The sequence below is a fragment of the Puccinia triticina genome, chromosome 3A (assembly GCF_026914185.1).
Source record: "Puccinia triticina chromosome 3A, complete sequence".
In the NCBI taxonomy this organism is placed as follows: Eukaryota; Fungi; Basidiomycota; class Pucciniomycetes; order Pucciniales; family Pucciniaceae; genus Puccinia; species Puccinia triticina.
In genome coordinates, this window is record NC_070560.1 from 7,005,878 (window position 1) to 7,026,700 (window position 20,823).

General features: G+C 48.1%; 4 protein-coding genes across 4 annotated transcripts; all 4 read left to right on the forward strand.

Moving 5' to 3' along the window:
• Positions 1–3,580: 3,580 nt before the first annotated feature.
• Positions 3,581–4,317, forward strand: PtA15_3A764 (uncharacterized protein; the record flags this gene model as incomplete). The annotated part of the gene is made up of 4 exons (XM_053167764.1): positions 3,581–3,854; positions 4,011–4,041; positions 4,122–4,195; positions 4,286–4,317. The coding sequence occupies 4 exons, from the start codon at positions 3,581–3,583 to the stop codon at positions 4,315–4,317; spliced, it is 411 nt and encodes a 136-aa protein (XP_053018949.1).
• A 331-nt stretch (positions 4,318–4,648) lies between these two features.
• PtA15_3A765 (uncharacterized protein) lies at positions 4,649–5,851 on the forward strand (the record flags this gene model as incomplete). Its single annotated transcript, XM_053167765.1, has 5 exons — positions 4,649–4,769; positions 5,086–5,240; positions 5,303–5,334; positions 5,462–5,609; positions 5,723–5,851. 5 exons carry the CDS (start codon positions 4,649–4,651, stop codon positions 5,849–5,851), a joined length of 585 nt encoding a protein of 194 aa, XP_053018950.1.
• Positions 5,852–8,461: 2,610 nt separating this feature from the next.
• Positions 8,462–9,635, forward strand: PtA15_3A766 (uncharacterized protein; the record flags this gene model as incomplete). Its single annotated transcript, XM_053167766.1, has 4 exons — positions 8,462–8,662; positions 8,756–8,916; positions 9,004–9,157; positions 9,249–9,635. The coding sequence occupies 4 exons, from the start codon at positions 8,462–8,464 to the stop codon at positions 9,633–9,635; spliced, it is 903 nt and encodes a 300-aa protein (XP_053018951.1).
• Positions 9,636–10,025: 390 nt separating this feature from the next.
• Positions 10,026–11,100, forward strand: PtA15_3A767 (uncharacterized protein; the record flags this gene model as incomplete). The annotated part of the gene is made up of 6 exons (XM_053167767.1): positions 10,026–10,073; positions 10,157–10,183; positions 10,270–10,380; positions 10,471–10,572; positions 10,691–10,860; positions 10,968–11,100. 6 exons carry the CDS (start codon positions 10,026–10,028, stop codon positions 11,098–11,100), a joined length of 591 nt encoding a protein of 196 aa, XP_053018952.1.
• Positions 11,101–20,823: the final 9,723 nt, after the last annotated feature.

Sequence of the window (20,823 nt, forward strand, 5' to 3'; positions counted from 1 at the left end):
ATCTGAACGGGAATCTCCACGTGTCAATTTTTGCGGCTCGCGGATGCAGAAACTGTATTCATCATTTAGATGCAATCAGTATTTTCATTCCTCCGCGACACAGCCTTGGACTGCGGAATCTGGTTCGCTTTGCTTACCTTTTTCCGCAGCTTGTTGAGCTCCCGACACCCTCCTCAATTTATGAGGACGGTGTTGTTCACCTTGGCTAGTAATCTCACAGTTATGACATCATTTTTACATATTATTACATCATTTTTACCTACTGCCACCAGCTAAAATGCCTCATACCCCTGTCTAGTCTAACTGAAATCCTAAACCAGGAGCCTCCCTCAGAGGGGGGGGCTAAAATATCTCACATTTGTCTATAAAAGGAGCTCCTCCTCCACCTAGTTCTCTTCTCCTAAGTTCATTACTCACCAGTTCAAGTTCCCCCAATTTTTAACCCTTATATTAGAAATTAAAGCCTTATACTTGTCAATCAAACAAACTCATCTTGAGCCAACCACTTCTATCACTTCATTAAAACTTGCCAAGCATACCTTGCTGGGTATTGTTGTCTGATAGCCAGAAGGACATAGTTTGAGCCTCCATCATACCCTTCACCATTCAGCAAAACGTTTTCATTGCCGCTTTTGAGTCCTACACCGTCAGCCCTGCAGATACCCTGGTCCTGTTCCTGATTCCCACAGATAGGGCTTGGGCTGCTTTATTTTGGTACCCAAGTGATGGTTATACCCGCGGGACGGGCGCCGGTGTAAAGCTCAAAAGTGTTCCTGAGAACCTTTTGCTGAGTGCGGAAAGGGATGAATGAGGTTACCTCTGCCTTTCCTGGGTCACTAGACACTAAAACAAGCCCCCCAATCTACGATTGGAAGTTTTATGTAGTGATAGTGGAGGTGTATCAAAAGATAGCCTACTTTGAGCAGGTGGCTTAAGGGTTATGGTGATGTAGCTGATGTGTAAGTGTTGTAATGAAGTTGTAATTTGTATTTAAGGGTGTGGAACCACCATATAGAGTGGGGCTAATACTGTAGAGTGAGCAAGTATTGTACTGTTATGGGGTAAGCTGAGTGCAAGTAGTTTGCTGAGAGAAATTACAACTGGGGGGAGGAGAGCCTCCTTAAATAGAAAAGAGTGAGGGATTTTAGCTCCAGGGGAACAAGAGAATGAGGGGTTTTAGCTGCCCTGAAGACTACAATGAGGTATTTTGGCTGGTGGTTGACAGGTCACATGGCGTCATGATGTCATATGAGGGAATTTAGCTAGTGAGAAATAGGAGGTGAGATATTTTAGCTGGCCTGGCCTGTCAAATGATGTCATCTGCAAGCTGAATGAGGGGTTTTTGCTATCTTTATACCTGCATGATGTCATCTGTCAACTGTCAGACTGCAGCCCCTATTACACTAGTCTGCATGCACCTGCTTAAGACTGCATAAGCCTGCATCAAGTGTGCATAACACTGCATGACATGTGCATAGCACAATGAAATGAGTGCAGCTGATGAGGTAAAGTGTATGTAAAGGTTTAGACAAGCTGTCAGGGTGGTCCATGTAACGGATTACATGTCCTGGGTAAGTGTGGTTCATGTAACGGATTACATGACCTGAGTATGGTGTTTGTGTGTGTGAAACTGGCTGATGATGTCTTGAAAGGGTTGTAACTGGTGGTCCAGAGGGGTGTAAGATGTGTTGTCCATGGTGTCCTGTGTAGTTTTGGCCGTAGAATCCAGTGGTGTTGCAGTGTTGGTTGATTTGAGAGTGTACATATGAGAAAAAAGGAAATTTTTGAAATGGGCTAGATAGGTAACCATAAAGCATACCACACCGGCTAGCTCAAAGTAGCTGGGTACCCTGCAGGATCCAGCCCTAGTACCCGCCAATGGGTTCAACACCATTTCTACTCCCACATGGAGGGCAGTTATGAACTATCAACACAATTTGGCATGCAAGTGTTTGCATTTTTTGGTGGCAAATGATGTCATTAGTTTACTCCATAGCAGTAACAGTTTAAACAAATCTCATTTATCATTATTCCTCTGGAACATGCAAGCTTGAGCATCTTTACCTCAAACCTTCCAAATCAGAGCCTTTCCATTCTATCTCCTTCATGTCCCCCTTGAAGCCTCCTAAAATTTGTGATGTTGGGTTTTCCAGCAGCCACTTACCTCAATATACTGACAAAACCCTGATTGCAAAAAAACCCTAGTAAGGTCATGGCAAGTCTTTAAACAGTTGTTGATTTCAAAACAATTTGTGAAGCATGCAAAACATGTTTATAAAAAACTAAACAGACATAAAGATAGCCAAGATGCCAGCACTCATCTGGGATATAGGTCTCCTCCATGCACCTTTGCCCCTTTTTCCACCCAAATCAGATCCAGGATGCTCTCCCACACTAGCTTTTGTAATTGGAAACCAATACAACTGTGTTATGTTACAGTGTCATGTTGTGTTACGCTACACTACTGCCTCTACGCTGTGTTACACCATTACTGCCTGTACGCTGTGTTATGCTGGAGGCTTGCTTCACAAGACAAATGCCTGCAGCAGTGAGGGACTTGGTTGAGTTTGCGCAGATGGTGACTGCAATCATTGATTGGGGTTAATTTTTTGGAATTGAGTTGCCAAATGACAGACCACGGTCAAACTTAATGAAGTCCCTCTGCTGCAGGCATGTGTCTTGCAAAGCAAGCATCCAACAGCCCTTGGCAGGAGGGACTTGCGCGCTATTGCCCCTTTTTGGCATACCAAGAATCTGAGTTTGGCTGGGTGTAATTTTTGAAGCTTTATAATTCCTGCCCCCTTGACATTTTTTGGAATATAATAGCTTAGGTTGTAGGCCTGATTTTTCCCATCCAACCTACATAATTCCAGGAGTTTGGCAAAAATTGTTCCACCCGCAGAAATTCCACAAAAATCCCCACTCAGCTGGAGTTACAAGTAGTGCTCAACTTGCACACTGCACCTTGCAGCTTGTGTGCACAATTGGTGGTTGTTTTTTTGTGTAGCTTTCTCTCAGAGGATGCTATCAGCCCTAAAAGAACACAATTGTTCACCAGCTGTGAACATAACTGGAATCAAAGTGGCATTCTTGCTGTGCCAATGTGGGGAGGTACAGTAGGACAGTTCACGTAGGGATTTTTAACCCTGCTGATGTTATAAATCAGCCAGCCTTCCCAGCCAAATGGGCTGGGACCGTGGGATAAACTTTATTTTGGTCTTGCTGATTTTGGCCCTACATGACCCGTCCTAGTGTATTTACATATTGGTTTAGTCACCCGACTTAGGGCCCGCGGTGGAGATGCTCCAAGTCCCTCCTGAGTCCTGACGGAGGCTTGCTTTGCGAGTTCAGCCTACCGGGGGCCCGAAGTCTCGAGGGACTCATGTACATAGCTAAGTTCGGACCGCGGTGGACATGCTCTTAACTAGCAGGGCTCTGCTGACCGGATAATTCACACAGCCCCCGGGCCCCCCGACCTACGCCCCAAATCGCATGTGCATGTGCTCCCCCAGGAGACCAACATAGCCGCCGCAGACTACCAGAAGGAAGACTCCGACGGGGACACGGACCTCCCGGAACGATGATGAGCTTATTACGTTGTTGGAACTGCTCGGGACGGACGGCTCCATCTGGTCTATCAATCCAGGCACGGTTATCAAATATTGGCCAATCGATAGGATCCCGGAGTCATTTGATCGGTAAAGCTTTGGACGGAGGACCCCTACACTTCGATCGACAGTTTTCTCAAACCCGAAGGATTGAATCGACAATCAACCAAACAATCAGAGGATGTAGGAAGACCGTCCGGCGAGAAATCAAAGCACCTGCATTAGAAGGCTGCCCTCAAAAGAAAGGTGTCTGTTCAAAGTTATATACCGTCAAGCCTAGGAAACCCAACTCGGCCGTCCGAAAGGTGGCTAAAGTTAAACTCGCAAATGGAAAAACCGTTGTCGCTTACATTCAAGGTGAAGGGCACAATTTGCAAGAACATTCTGTGGTCTTAATCCGAGGTGGTCGAACTCAAGATTTGATTGGTCTGAAGTTAGTCGCCACATGGTTTTATTGCAATCCGACTTGATGCTGATTGTCTATGACTTCGTCTCATAAACAACTCTGGTCAGGTACAAGATTATAAGAGGAGCATTAGATTTTGCAGGTGTGGTCGGACGAAGAACGTCAAGATCAAAATATGGCGGTGAGTGTATTAGTTCATCTGTCTTCTCTCTCAATCACAGGTTTCCCTCTGCCCATCTGATTCTTTTGTTTTGCCCTAAAAACCTAACAGTTAAAAAACCGAAGGATCAAGCTGCTCCTTGATAATGATAAGTACACCGCCAGATAGGAAACATGCAACAGCAAATCAAGGAGCAGATCAATCTCCTTGTGTGGTCGTGCCGAAATGTAGAAACAATTCACTCTATGCCCTCTAAAATGTGTAATTCTGCCACACGGCACATGAGAGTTAGACCCATGTCCATGTTACACATTATATGATGCTGTTCGGAGTGATGCACAGAAGCATCAACAGTGAGTGTTTCCATGAGGACCCCGACAATCAGCCATCTCAATGTGCCATGGAAGGCCGGATAGTATAAGGCTGTCCGGATCGAATCCGGAACTGACGGGGGTCCCGATGGAAGAGGGAAAGATGCCGAGCCACGTCCATGTCCAGAGGAGTCTTCATGGTATCATGGCTCAACTCAAAGAAACGCTTGACGGGAACGGCTCATCACTCAACCTGCTCAGCTCGGCGGAGACGAACGGGCTCGGCACCATCTCATCGGATATCAACCCCCCACCCACCACCACCACCACAGCAGCAGCAGCAGCAGCACCAAAATCTTCAGCAGCTTCAGACCGGCAGCAGAATCAATCCAATGACACCACTCAAAGCCAAAACCAGTCTATCTGGCAGCAATCATCACATCCAGTCGCACTGTTCTTCCTGTTCTTATTCCGATCCCTAGCAATCGCAACCTATGTCAGTCCCCAAACTGATTGTCATTGTAGGGCCTACACTGACGATCAGTTTTTTTCTTTTTTTTCTTTTTCTTTTTGGGTAGCTACTATGTGGATTTTTTTCAGATTCGTACGTGTTTTCGACAGTCATAGTCGTCATCCTCCTGTCCATCGACTTCTGGACCGTCCGCAATGTGTCGGGACGAGTATTGGTCGGGCTCAGATTTTGGAATCAGGTCGATGAAGACGGCAGTTCTTATTGGGTCTTCGAAAGCAGAGATGTGTGTCCCTCCACTCTTTCGTCTCTTCAAATTGGGTCTGATTCTTTTACTTCCTCTTTCAGCCATCTCAAGCTGCAAATGCGGTCGATTCAAAGTGAGTATAGTCGACCACCAAGAGCGAGGGAAAAAAATCAAGTTCAAGTCTTCAGAAGAGAGAGCCTGACTGGGCTTGGATTTATTGTTACTGATCCCACCGTTGATCGGATTGACGATGTTCATAGGATGTTTTGGATGGCACTGTACACGTTCCCGGTGGCCTGGATCTTTTTACTATTCATCGGGATCCTAAAATTCAACCTCTCCTTTCTCCCGATCGTCGTCCTGGCGCTAGTATTCAACCTGACCAACACGATCGGCTTCACCTATGCAGTTGAGCCTTGACCCCCCCCCCCCCCCCCCCCCCGTCGACGATCGTTCAACATGCTACTCCAATTAACTGATTCCGGGTCACCATTCCTTTCCTCTCTTTTTTTTTCTTGCAGGATCGTGATTCGAAACGAAAATGGGCCAACGAACTCGGGTCGAGTGGTATCAACGGCCTTCTCGGCCAATTCGGCGGCGGATTACTGGGCGGTTTGACGAAAGTTGGAATCGGAAAATTCTTTGGATAACAAACACCATTATGTACTTCAAAAAAATAACACATCAACCAATCTCTATCTCTTTCCTCCCGCTTCTTCACTTTCTTTGTTTATTTCTTTTTCATTCTTTCATGATAATCCTCTTATTATCTCTCATCTTTCATCTCGTTGATGCAGTCAATTGTCCCAAAACAACCCCCTCAACCAAAGGCAACTAAATCTTCTTTTCTTGTATTTCCTTCCACATTCTCGTTGATTATCAATATTTCCTTTTCTGTTTATGTTTTGGTATTGTTGTTGAAAGAGATTAAACAAGAAAAAAAAGAATAACATAGAGAACTGATTCTTCAAATGATCTCCGTCAGCTGCTTGGGTTCCATGATAAGCTGGATAATAGGGGGATTCAAAGTTGGCCATGCGCAACTTGCATGCACTTTTGCAAGTTGGTGTTCAAGGCTTTGATTGAACACCAAATTTCAAAAAAACATCCAAGCAGGCTTAGGGGGTGTAGTACAGTGTGGCTTGCATGCACTTTTGCAACTTATGGTATTCAAAATTGCATATGTCACTGTTTACATAAAATCATAAAGCCAATTTTGGCTGGGAGATGTCAGGTTGCATAAAACTTAAAGTGACATCTCCCAGCCAAAATTGTAGTTTATGATTTTATGTAAAAAAATCTTATGCAATTTTGAATACCACAACTCGGTGTTCAAGAATGAACTTGAACACTGACTTGCAAAAGTGCATGCAAGTTGCATCTGGCCAACTTTGAAACCCCCTGATCTCCAAGTAATGGCAGTAATGGCCATTTGTCTGATCAGCCATATGATCAGCCTTACTCTTAGTCTATGCAATGAAGAATTTATTCTCAAGAGCTCAAACAGGTTTTAGGTAAGATGAGGCTACATATATTGCTTGGATTGCATGCCTCATGGAAAGAAAGACATCCTCCTGAGGCATATGCAGGTTTAGCTAGAAGGAAATTGACAGATTTAGGTGCAATAAATAGTTTGTTGTGGTGGACATCAGTTGGATACTTAGTATGTATGACATATGTATAGTGAATTGACTATGTATATGCACAATTGGCCAACTGAGTTGTAGCCCTTGATCTGAGCTATCTTGTATATATTTTTTCAAGTATTTTTAACAAAAATTGGCTGCTCGGCAGCCATCCTTGCCAGGGCTGTTCCTGGGCAATGTGATGGATCCATTGAACCAATTTCAGGTCAAGATGAGACATGGTCTCACGGTTTTGGCCTCACAAGACCTCCCAAGCCAGTTTTTTACATCACAATTTTTTCCAAGGCTTAGAGATGAGGATACAAGGTTGATGGGATACATCACAACATGCACAATGAGAAGCTGATTATAATGGTACAGGAGGCTGTGAAGAAATCAGATGGGTCTGCACACGGCAATAAGTGGGATAAAAGTAAATTTTGGACAAATGGTTGGGCAGCCTCAAGCCAAATGTAGGACATTAGGCACAACTAGCTTAACTTGGCCTCTCAAATGGAGGGTCCAGGCAACGGTGGGCCGCTACGCTACACTACGCTACAGGGCCACTTAGCGTTAGCGTAGCCGCAAAAAGCGCCCGCCCATTTTGAGTAGCGTTAGCGCGCTGTTAGCACCGCTACGCTGCGCTACGTTTCAGCGGCGCTAACAGCGCGCCAATTGTTGTTAGTGTTAGCACGCCGCTACAGTCACTACGCTTTGCTACGCTTTGCTACGCTGCGCTACAGCGCTTCTAGCGGAAAAAAAGGTCTTTTTTTCAGCTAAAAGCACTGTGGTGCACCGTAGCGCGCGCTCTTTTGCGCCCTGCGTGTGTAGCGTTAGCGCAATTGCGCGCATCTGCGCTAACGCTACGCTAACAGCTAAATTAGCTGCGCACCCTTTGCACGTAGCGTTAGCGCAGAGAAGGCGCAATTCCGCTAACGCTACGCTAAAATTTAGCGGAATTCCGCTACGCTACGGTTAGCGTAGCTGGCCCACCGTTGGTCCAGGGGACCTTTCCCAGAGGGATCTCCACAGAAGGGCTTATGAATAATGTCTGGAGGCTTGCAGAAAAAGGAATGATTTTCAAACCCAAAAATACTAAACAATTATTTGAAGATCAACAAAATAAGCACAAGAAAAACTGAATAGAAAGTGGAGGACTTCCCTTCAACTTGGAATAAATATGGATCACTTTGGGGATCTTTTTGGATCCAGATTTTGCTGTGAAATCTGAAATCTGTTGGCTCAGATCTGACTTTTCAGATTGACTGGCAGTGGAAGTCCTCCTGTTTTTTTGGCATTGCTGATGTGCAGGGATTGGGGAGATGAAGTGCCATTTGAAAGCTGAGGTCGAGAAGTATAGTCTGGCACTGGGGTTGGTCCACAGGAGCTGAAGGGGAGGCTGGGGGTGAGGCTAAATATTTTTCCTCCAGCCATTCATGATTTCTTTCTCAGCCAAATTAGTGACTTTGTGCACCAGTGCCTGCCTGCGGCGAGCCTCCCACCGGGGGGCTTGTGTCGCGAGCACAGGGAGGGAGGTGTTTTATGCAAGTTCGGCCCAAGCGGCCCGGCTGGCCCGACAGCCAGCAACCCAAACTCAACACTCATCCACCGACAGCCAGCCAGCCAGTGGAGCAGATGATCACCAGTTTCTTCCGGATCCTCCGCCCGGACCGCCTGTGCCAGCCGACGCGGCTCCAGCAGACGACCGTCCATCCGGCGCGCGGCCTGGCTCGTCGGACGCAGGGCAGGCTCGCCAGCGATCAGGGCTGGCGACCACCGGTGCGGCTGGCGAGCGGGATGGCGAACCTCAAGCCGGCCAAGGGCTCGACCCATTCCGTCAGTCCCAGCCCACTCTTCCTATCTCTTTCTCTCTCTCTCTCTCTCTCTCTTCCCTCTGTACATTACACTCACTCACTCCATTTTGTGCAGAGGAAACGGGTCGGCAGAGGCCAGGGATCGGGGTACGGCGGGACGGCGGGCCGCGGGCACAAGGGCCAGAAAGCGAACAAGGGCAACAGCCCTCGGCTCGGATTCCAGGGTGGGCAGACTCCGTTGACTCGACTGTTCCCGAAGAGGGGGGCCGTGAACCCGTGAGTGATGGACAGGGATTGAGGAGAGATGTCGGATGAGGATTGTTGAAGACTGATGATACTCATGTGTTTCGCCGGATGCTGCAGCACGCAGGTCGAGATGTCACCGCTCAACCTGTTCCAACTCCAGCTCTGGATCGACCAGAAACGGATCGACCCGAGCCAGCCGATCACGATGAAGGAGATGCTAGATTCGCGAATGGTGCATGGGATCAAGGACGGGGTGAAGCTACTCGGGAAGGTGAGCGAGAGAGAGAGAGAGAGAGAGAGAGAGGGGGGAGCAGGCCAGGGTGGCTGATGAATGGACAGCTGACGATGATGATTTTGGGCAGGGAGCGGCAGACTTCCGGGCGGCGAATCTGACGATCGTCGTCTCGCGGGCGTCGCAGAGTGCGATCGAGGCGGTGGAGAGACAGGGGGGGCGGGTGATCTGCAAGTTCTACAACCGGCTGAGTCTGCGCGCGTTACTCAAGCCGCACCGGTTCGCGGCCAAGCACCGGTTCCTGCCGGGCGACGCCCATCCGGTGCGCAAGCAGGACTGGATGCGCTACTCGGACTGGGAGACCCGCAGGGGATATCTCGGCAACCTTGCGCTCGCTGAGCAGGTCCTTCGACAGGTCTCCGACAGACGCGCGGGCTTCGGCTGGCTCTCTCGGGAGCAGATCGCCAGCCAGGTCAGGGCCAGAGTCCAGCCTGACCAAGCGCCCCCTCCGAGTTGAAGCAAAGATCACTGTTTTCTTTTTTTCACTTCGTCTCTTTGTTACATGCTGCAACCCATCAAAATACAACTTTCTTCCACACACACACACACACACACACACATGCAGTGAGCGTTGGCCTGGGCCCAGACAGAAGAGACTTGGGCTGATGTGACCACCATGGGTGGCTTGGCGGCATCCACCTCGCGGGGGTGACTGAGTGTGCCTCGGGGGGTGTCCGGGGGATCGCCCGGTGGCCTGGCTCCTGCTGCCCAGCTGCAGCCCGTCCCTCCACTCCCAACACCACCACCCCCCAGCCACCCTCGCCAGCCATCACCCGCCCCAGCCCCAGCCCCAGCCCCAGCCCCAGCCCCAGCCCCAGCCCCAGCCCCAGCCCCACTAGCTTAGCCCATGCAGTCCATCAAGTGTGTCGTCGTCGGCGATGGAGCAGTCGGAAAGGTACTTGCTTGTCCTACCATCCCCCCCCCAGCACACCCACACCCACACCCACACTGACCACGCCCACCCCACCCCACCCCAAGACTTGCCTGTTGATCTCCTACACCACCGTCAGTAGCCCTCCCTCTGCCCGCCCACCCCGCTGCGAGCCCCACTCATCCTGCCCCCCCTCTCTGCCTGTCTCTGTCTCCTGCAGAATGCCTTTCCCGGCGAATACATCCCAACCGTCTTCGACAACTATTCGGCCAACGTCATGGTCGATGGCAAGCCTATCAACCTGGGCTTGTGGGATACCGCCGGTCAAGAAGTCAGTCCCCCTCATCACACACACACACACTCTCTCTCTCGATGACTACCGAACTCACTCAAACTCGCGCTCGCTGACCATCTTCCTTAGGATTACGACCGGCTAAGACCCTTGTCCTACCCCCAGACCGACGTATTCTTGATCTGCTTCAGCCTCACCTCCCCCCCATCATTCGAGAACGTTCGAACAAAAGTCAGTCACCCAACGTCTCCTCTTCCTCTCTCTCTCCCTCTCTCTCCCACCCCCACACCGTCACTACAAAACAGAAAAACATCGACTGATTGATCCTCATCATCCGAAAAACCATCAGTGGTACCCTGAGATCTGCCACCATGCTCCCAACATCCCGCTCATCTTGGTCGGCACGAAACTCGACTTGAGAGAAGACCCGCTGACGATCGAGAAGTTACGCGAACGTCGGATGGTCCCGATCTCCTACCAGCAAGCCGCCGGGATGGCCCGTGACATTGCCGCAGTCCGGTCAGTCTCCTCTCCTACTTACTCCCCACGCGACTCTCGCTCTGGCACACAAAAAAAAGAGCGTAGAGCTTGAATTAAAGCGTTCTCTTTTTCTTTTAAAAATCTAGATATCTCGAGTGTTCAGCCCTGACTCAAAAAGGCCTCAAGAACGTTTTTGATGAGGCTATCCGAGCAGTCTTAGCACCTGCTCCGCGTGAGAAGACGACAAAGAAACAGTCGAAAGGCTGCACCATCTGCTGAACCCCCCGTCCGAACCGGAGATCCATCCATCTCCCATCCACCCCCCTCTCTCTATCTTTCTCTCGCCGCGTTCTCCAACTTGTCTCGTCCTTTCTTTCTCTCTCTCTCTCTCTCCTCTCTTCCTTTCTCCCACTCTTCTTTCTAATCATCTGGTCCTACACTAACACACACACACACACACACACACCTGATCTCTCGCTCCTCTCTACTTGAGGCGGATCTCGTTTTGCATCCAATCTCATCGAGTAAACGACCCACTCTTTCTCTTTGCGCTTTAATCCTTCGCCTTCCTCCTCCTGCTCCTCCCCCCTCGCCTGATAATTTTGCTGTGTTTTCTCTCTTCTCAATTACTGTTTTTTTTCCAATATTGTCTTTTTGATTACGGTCTAATTTTTTTTTGGTATACATACTTTCATCAGATTCATCTTGTTTCTCGGCTCCCTTTATCTATCCTTCTTTGCCTCTCTCTCACACATAACAACCAAGAACTTTTTTTTTTTTTTTGAAACAGAAAACAAAAGAAACTGACTACATACACCTTAAATACTTGCCCTCCATCTGTTCTTCAACAACTCATGTCTTCGTTCTCCTTCGTTGATCAACTCGAATTATATTTATCCCATTTCCCCCTTCTATCATCCTCCTTTTTTTCGAACACATAAATTAAATTGTTTCAAATGAACTATATTCATTTTTTATCTCGATTGTGAGGTTTGCTCCCCCCTCCCTCCCCTCTTCTCGCCTTCGCTCGCTCTTGCTTTCCATGAAAGACCATCGCTCTCATCCCAGTACACCCTGCACCCCGACCCCTACGACCCCGTCTCTCAAATCAATTTCGATCGTCCTTTTCTGGTTGTTGTCCTGCTCCATCCCTCCGTTCATTTTCTTCAACCCAAAAAAACAAACCACAAATAAAATACACATTCATTGATCATCATCCTCTTCTCTTTTGTTCTGCCTCTTCTTGTGGGGCTCCCAAAACACCTGCTGTTCCTCTTCTCTCTTGCTCTTGATTTTGGGGATGGTTCATCTTTCCTTTTTGTGCTCAGTATTTCATTTCTCAACTGAAGAAAGACTACCAAATAAAATACATATAAAAGTAAACCAAACATTCTCAACTGATGCGGGCGTTGGTTGGGAGGGCTCAGGGAACGGGGGGCTGGCAGGGGAGGGGGTGAGTCTTTCATTTCTTTTTGATTTGTTGTTTGGACTGTTATAGTTTAAAGTTTCAGTTATCCATACACTTTCTTTATTTATTTCACTAGCATACACAGATCACTCCTGGACAAACAACTTTTTCTGGAATAACTTGACTGTAAATCACTATGCATGTCCCGGAGAACTTCCCTTCAAGACCTGAGGAAGTGATCCAGAGTTCCACATTTCAGATTTCACAGGGAAATCTGAAATTCCAGATTGATTCCAAGTTGACGGGAAGTCCTCCACAATGTATCTGGCACTTTTGATTTTGATTTGTCTCATGATGGATAAAAATGCATACAAATAGGGGGTCAATATTTGTGCCCGGTTTTTCTGTGCTTACCTTTTGTGGACCCCCTTCTTGGCACCAGCCCAGCAAGAAGAGGGATTCCTCATGGTGGGGCTGGTATACATACAACACAGGGCGGGTTTCTGGGAAACCACCCCTTCCAATGGACCCTACGGGGCAAAAGCATCACTTGGACAGTTTCAAAAAGCGTCCCAGTGCCGCTTTGCTGGCCAAAGCGTCATTTGGACACCCAAAAAATAGCATCCATTGGACACTCTCCTCCAGGAGTGTCCGATGGACGGTTTTCACGCAAATGTGCGCTCCAACAATTGGACACTCCAGCCGGAGTGTCCAACGGACACCAAACAAGTTGCCCAGCGGACACTCTTGGTTGACAGGGTCCATTGAAAACAAGAAACACTGTGCATCAGACACCCTTGATTCATGAGGGTGTCCAATGCGCACCAAAAAAAAACCCTTGGACACCCTTGATCAAGAGTGTCCAATAGGCTGTTGGACAGCGAAGGGGTGTTGTTGGTTGCAGTCTTTTTGTGACAAAGCTGGGCATGATCACAAGTGTTGTCTACGTGGCGTACACTGCCCGCAAACGGGTGTCAAAATCCGGATTTTGTTGCGCTGACAAAATCCAAATGTTGCCCTGAGTTTGAGCCCCGGCGCTGTCGTCACCTCCAACAGGTCACCCACGGATTTTGTCAGCTGATCTGCCCATGGGCAGATTCAGATCTCAGGTCAACGCTCCCTGGCAGCCGCACATCACCAAGAGGAGTACACACCCTCTTGATGGCCGGTCAAACCATTCATTGAGAGGAATACACATCCCCTCAATGACCGGTCAAACCGGCTGCAGTCACCGAGAGGAGTACACACCCTCTTGATGGCCGGTCAAACCAGTCATCAAGACGAATACATTTCCCCTCAATGACCAATCAAATAGGCCATCAAGAGGGGAACACACACCCTCCATGGCCGGACATCAAGAGGAATCCTCTCAATGGCCAATCAAATTTGTCATTGAGAGCAACCATGGGAGGTTACATTAGAGATAATGCAAAGTAACGTTGTGGTGATCCAGATCTGTTGCGTGCAACAAAACTGTCAAAACCTCAACTTACAGCCTACAATACTAGCATATGATAGAATATTATTAGAGAAATAGATTCTACATACAAACTTAACCCTAGTCACTCACTTCAACTACCCAGCTAGCTCTTTTAGTTTAGAAGTTAGTTACAATTATAGGTTTAGTACAGGCCATACCCAGGTGGAAAGTCATATAAATCATAAAAGGCATGCATATATAGAAGAGTATAGTTAGATTTACTAGTTAGGCAGGCCTCCACTATTAGCTACAGATCACCTCACGCAACCTGCGCGTTGGAAACTGCAGCGACTAGGCCTCCACTCAACAACTCAACAGATTTGCGCGGACCTTACATCGATGCATGCGGTCAGAAAGCCTCCACTTTGGCAGTGCAACCAACCTAGGTGGACTTTGCCTTAAAAAGTACAAATCACACATGGTCATGCGGAACATCAGTTTAAGTTATGCACCCCTTGCAGAAGGCAGTGCAATCCACAGGGTCACCACCAGCAGAAATGCCTCAAGTGCAGCCCTCACCAGCAAAAATAACTCAGGAAAGAATATATAAGGAGGCCCTCCTCCCACCATTTTTCCATCATCACCCAGGCACCCCAGCTCAGTGGTCACCAGTCATCATTTTTGCTATCATCACGGAAGACACAGTCATCATACATTAACATAGAAATCTCATACCACACTCCATCATCATTTCTCTCTGCTGAAACCATTAAAAACCCAACAAAACATATTCTCACTTGATTATATTCTTTGCCCATCTCGCCATATAGAGGTTGTATACGCATCTTGTACTTGTTAAAACTGATCTAGGTCTGATAGAGACTACTACATACAAGTTTTCTCCGTCATAAAAGTCACGCCACAACAATAAATAAATTTGTTGTCAGAATTCTGTAGTATAATAGAGGGGCAGGTCTTTCAAACCACCCGTAACAGTAGTATTACTTAGCTGGAATATCATATTGTTATTTCCCCCTCAAAGGACTGCCAACCCATCCCAAAGGAGTTCTCACAACGTTAACGTAACTAAAAAAAGCACGTTATCGTTGAAGTTTTTTCTAACTTTTTCAAGTTGCGTTAGGTGTATTTTTCCTTCTTTTTTTCTCACTTGAGTTACGTTATCAGTTTTTTTTTTTCTCTTTATTTTTTAGAAAAGTTACGTTATTCACGGCAGCCAGCTTGCTTTAGAGCGAGCTGGGTTTGTACGCGCCGCAGTTGTACTGTTGGTTTACGTGTAATCCAACAGTACAGCCGCGGCGCACTGAAATGACGGCGGCAAGCTTGCTCCAGAGCGAGCTGGGTTCATACGCGCTCCCATCCACATGCCGCCCAGACTGGTCAAACCACAGGCAGGGGAGCAAATTGCATGTGATTGCGTGCATGCATAGACTCAAGTTGTCCACATTCCTCCGCGTGTGTGGCCACCAAGTCTGACCAATCACTGCATGCCACCAACAAGTTGTATGTATGTTGCGTGAAATTCCAGTAACACTTTAGACTGCCTGGATCAACTCAATTTTCCAGTATCTGCACAGAAGGCAAAACACCGCCCTAATCTCTCCGGCCATCCAAAGGCTCCTACCATGCCAACCCAACATGTATTATACTAACGGGTAACAAGGTAGGAGTCAAGGGGGTCTATCACATCAAAATTAAATGCAGCTCAAGCTCACCTCATCCAGTCGCCGCTGGTACATATTTCTACAGTCTATAGCCAGTTCTTTCTTCATTCCTACTGACATGTGTTTTTTGATTTCGTTCACCTCAACTCACACAGGTACCTACTATTTGCTCACAATTGTCTCATGATCCTTCTTGATCAGATCCAGCCTCAAAGACTAGCACAGTGGTATTTGACGTGTTTTTTGGGCCCCTCAAATACTGATTCGTCGAATATTCGAGTATTCAGAGATATTCGACGGAAAAACTTCCAAAATACATTAAAAACACCAAAAAATTACATTTTTTGTGTTTTTGACTTCTTTGGGCCCATTTCTGGGCCATAAATTTTTGAGGAGGTCATCCGTCAAAAATTTCATGGTGCCAAAGACGCTTACAATATTGCCGGAGGCATATCTCATAATGGCGGACGCACTATTCAGAGTGCCGGACACACTTTTGATAGTGGCGGACGCACTTTTGATAGTGGCGGACACACTTTTGATAGTGACGGACACAATTTTGATAGTGGCGGACACAGCGTAGCGCGCGCTCTTTTGCGCCCTGCATGCTTAGCATTAGCGCAATTGCGCGTATCTGTGCTAACGCTACGCTAAAATCTAAAATGTATCTGTGCTAACGCTAGGCTAAAAGCTAAAATAGCTTTGCACCCTGTGCGCGTAGCGTCAGCGCAGATGTGCGCATAGTGCAGCGCAGATGCGCACAATTGTGATAACGCTACGCTAAAAAAGAGCGCATTTGCGCTGCGCTACACTACACTAAAAGCTATGGTTAGCGTAGCTGACCCACTTTTGGGCCTTTTCAAAGTCACCTGGGGCCTTTGGGCCCCATAAAAGCTTGCATTGGCCCTCTACGCGCCCCTTTGAGCCATTATTCGAATTTATTCAAATATTCGAGCTTAAATTTGCCCAGGCATTATTTGACTCAAATCAAATACAAATACAAATACTCGAATTGATTTGATTTGATGTGCTAGTCTTTGTCCAGCCTCCCGCTCTTCATCAGGAGGGGGAGCTTAAGCCAGGACCACCACATAAACTGGAGATCTTGCTCCAAGTTAAATGATGTTTACAGATTTCATTGTTACAGCAACAAAAATCTACATGTACATTTACAATTATTACTCTGTTTTCCTTGTTACCCCTGTTATTTCACTTTTTTTTTGTCAAAAGAAAGTTACATTACTGCCGGGCTCAGGAGGAAGGAAAAATCATAAGTTACTTTTCCTGAGCCCGGTCTTGCTTCAAGTTAAAAAAAACTTTAACTGGTGAGAAGATAACGGGAAAAGTTGTGTTACAAAAATTGCTTCAGATATTGTAACGTATGTAACTTCCCATTGTTGTTGAGAGGAATCCTCTTGATGGCCAATTGAACCATTCATTGAGAGGAACCCTCTTGATGGCGGATCAAACCAATCATTGAGAGGAATAAACAACCTCAAAATGCCCAGTTTGACCGGCCACGGTCATCAAGAGGAATACACATCCTCACAATGACCATTTTGACCAGTTAGCATGAGGAGAAAACACCCTCTTGATGACCGGTCAAGCTGGTCATCTTGATGAACACATTTTCTTGATGGCCGGCCGGTTGACTGGTCATCAAGGGTTATCAAAAGGAATAAAATATACTCCTGATGACCCGTCAAACCAACCATCAAGAGGATGTTTTCTCCTCAAGATGGCCGGTCAAACTGGGCATTGTGAGTTTGTTTATTCCTCTCAATGACTGGTTTGATCTGCCATCAAGAGGATTCCTCTCAATGAACGGTTTAATTGGCCATCAAGAGGATTCCTCTCAATGACAAATTTGATTGGCCATTGACAGGATTTCTCTTGATGTCCGGCCAAGCCGGCCATGGAGGGGGTGTGTTCCCCTCTTGATGGCCTATTTGACCGGTCATCGAGGGGATGTGTATTCCTCTCAATGACCGGTTTGACCGGCCATCAAGAGGGTGTGTACTCCTCTTGGTGACTGCAGCCGGTTTGACCGGTCATTGAGGGGATGTGTATTCCTCTTGATGACCGGTTTGACCGGCCATCAAGAGGGTGTGTACTCCTCTTGGTGATGTTTGGCTGCCAGGGAGCGTTGACCTGAGATCTGGATCTGCCAGCTGAATCTGCCCATTGGCAGATCAGCTGACGAAATCCATGGGTGACCTGTTGGAGGTGACAAAATCAACGGCAGGTGACAACAGCGCCAGGGCTCAAAATTGGGGCAAAATTTGGATTTTGTCAGCACAACAAAATCCGGATTTTTTCACCCGTTTGCAAGCAGTGGTAGTTGGGAGAGCAAGGGTCCCTAGGCTGGTCATGTGCGGCAGGTTGCATGTTTGACCCCGTCTTGAGAGATGACATATGCTGGCTGGGTGTGATGACTCATTTTTTCATGCCTGCTGGAGTGTGGAGCCATCCAGCGGATGGTCCTTCAATCATCCGCTGAACATTCCCTGGTCCGTCCGTGGGATGGTCTGTCCAAACCATCTAACAAAAGGGAAATACAATGTCTGTCCAAAGGATGGACCCCCCCCCCCCCCCCCCCCCCCGCACCGGAGCCGGTGTGGTGATCAAGTTGGTGGAAGCCGTGAAAAGGCGCAAAATCAAGAAATCACCCCCTCTCAGGATCAACTAAGTCAAGTCTAAAAGATTCAATGGCGGCACGCGTCTCCGGATCTAGAATTGTCCGGCTCTCCTGGTTTTTCTCCACCTCCCTGGTTCTCCTCTTGGTTCTCTTATGGTTCCTGTTCTTCCCAGTTTTTGACCTCTCCTTTCTTTCTTTTCTTTTCTTTGTTTCTTTTGTTGTCTTGTTTTCCTTTTTCTTTTTTTTTATTATGAGTGTGCTATTTCCTTCTGTTTCTCTTCTGCGCGCGTTGGATGGGAGTGTAGGAGATGGGTTGGTTTTGGTTTTAGTTTTTGTTTGTTTGTTTGTTATGCCTGGTTTCCTTGTTTTGTTTTGTCGTGGACTCTGTTTTCTTTCTCCCTAGGTTGTAGCGCGCGCGCGGCGGGCACGAGGGCCTGTCGCGCAGCTTGTCGCAAGGACTGTCACCAACCCTGAATCTAAGTTCAGCCGAACTTAGAAGAGGGGTTGGGATGGTATTCGGGGAGAACGAAAAGATATCATCACGTTTTTGAGCTTATTGATCCGGATCGTGAAGATCCTTCCTGAGACTTCGGAGTTATTTCATTTTGCCGAGCCTTCAAATCCAACGTTATACTTCCTGAATCTTTTTAAGAGAACACTCAGAGAGCTTAACAACCACAATCGCCGAGGGCAATCCAAACTCCCTTGTTCTTTCCTTCTCACTAAAAAAAAAATCCTCCCCCCCCCATACCGCTATCAATTATCTCGATTCTTCGCGCTCACCAGATCCGGACCTGCGAACGAGGGCAGCTGAAGCACTTTCCCCTCAACCCGCTGTCTACCGCGCACAGGTAGAAGCGCCATATTGGTCCCCCGAGCCGGGATTGAACCAGCAACCTCAAGATTTACAGTCTTGACTCAGGATTTCGAGACGGACTAGTGGTCTTAGGCCGGATTTGGTTTCTTTAGATTTCTTTGAATACGTTTTAGGATCAAGATCAACCCAAAATTTTCTTGGGCTCTTTTGGTTATCGCTTTCATTTTATTTAGGTTTTCAGCTGCGGGGCACAGGAGAGCTATAAGTAAGTCCCCTCCATTGTGCACCTCTAGGGTTCTCTACACTCGTCAAAGCATCACCCGCCCCTCTTTGTTCCGCCCTTGCCTTAATCTAGTGAATCCGGCGCAATGGTCAAAATCAAGTCGCCGAATAAGCGGCTATGTTTCGACGGAACTAAGGTCGAGAGGTTCATTGAAACTTATGAAATGGTTGCGAGTCTGGATGAGGCGACGGAGCTGGATATGGCGAAGCAAATCCGGTTATTCCTGGCCAACGATGAGTTGTTGGACATCCTCGAGACGTTGGATGGTTTCAGTCCCCCCGATTGGCCAAAGCTGAAGTCAGCCATGGTCGCGTATTGGGGAAAAGTGGACACGGCGAGGTTTACGACGAGGGACTTGACGTCCCTAGTCAATGATTGGTCGTCGAAAGGAGGTGTGGCTACGGCAGAAGACTATCAGGCTTTCCGTCAGTCATGGGAGCCGATACAGTCCTATCTCTTGTCCAAAGCGCATATCGATTCCGTGGAAGAAATCCGCAACTCCTATTACCAGTCTTTCTCGTCGACGGTGCAGGATGAAATTCGGCGTAAACTAGTTCGGGATAGGACTATGGTTACCACTCTCGATAATCGGTTTAAATTGCCAACTTTCCAGATTCTTAAGGAAGCCGTGGATGCAGTCATGAAGGAACAGACCGCGCTCACTTTCGAAGAGTCGAAGACCAGCCGACCGGTGGCGCCGTCTCAGTTCCAGGACGGAAACTCGGTGATGAAAAAGATGGGCGATGAGAGGCGGCCTAAAGAAGCTCCTGCGGTGCCGAAACCTGCGCCGGATATGGACGAGCTGTCGAAGTTATTCGAGGCTTTCGAGCAGCGGATTGACCAGAAGATCGCGGCCATACCCGCTAAGCCGTCTCAGCCGTCGGGCAATAGACCGCCCATGGTGTGCTTTTATTGTCATCGTGAAGGGCACGGGACCAAGAGCTGTTTTGAGCTTCAGAAAGGCAAGGTGGAGAAGCTCGTCGAACAGAAAGGCACGAATTTTTTCCTGCCGAACGGCGCGCTTATTCCCTGGGACTCTAGCCGACCCATTCGACACGTTGTGGCTTCTTTCCCCTCCCCTCACGTGAATCAGGCAACCGCGGAACCTTCGGGAGAGTATAAGGCGGGGTGCGGCTCCCTTCAACAGTGGTACCCGCCCGCAGTTTCTTCTCAGTCATTCTCCAGTGCGTATGAGGCGGATCCGGCTGGCAGGAAGCGTCACGAAGACCCCAAGCTTTATAAGGCTCCATCTGTCCCTAGTAGCGCGGCTAAGCGACCAATCAGACGCACTCCAGCCTCGAAGGAGTCCCAGGAAACGCAGGCTATGGAAGAGGAACCAGAGCTCTTTGAGCGTGGATCTGGCGACGCACAGAAGGAATCAGACTCACGCCCGGATACCCCGTCTCAGACGGCGAAACCTGCCGGCCCGAAGGTCAGGTTCGAGCGGGACGTTGCTCGCGACCACCCTAATGCGGTCGATGGTGCGCTGAAGAAGATATTCGACTTGCCCGTGCCCCACATGACGGTGGCGGAGCTGCTGGCTCTTGCACCTACTGTTGCAGAGGGTGTCAAAAAATGGGTGTCGCGAAGGCGCGTGGAAGTTGGCGCGGAAGAGCTCAAGGTTCACTCCGGCACTCTAGCCGAGGGGGACGAAGTACGGGATTTGGGGGCGGATCTAAACCTTTACTCCTGCCCGCTAGGTTATCTGTCCTGTCTCATAGGCGATGGAGAAACTCCTGCGAAGCCACTTATCG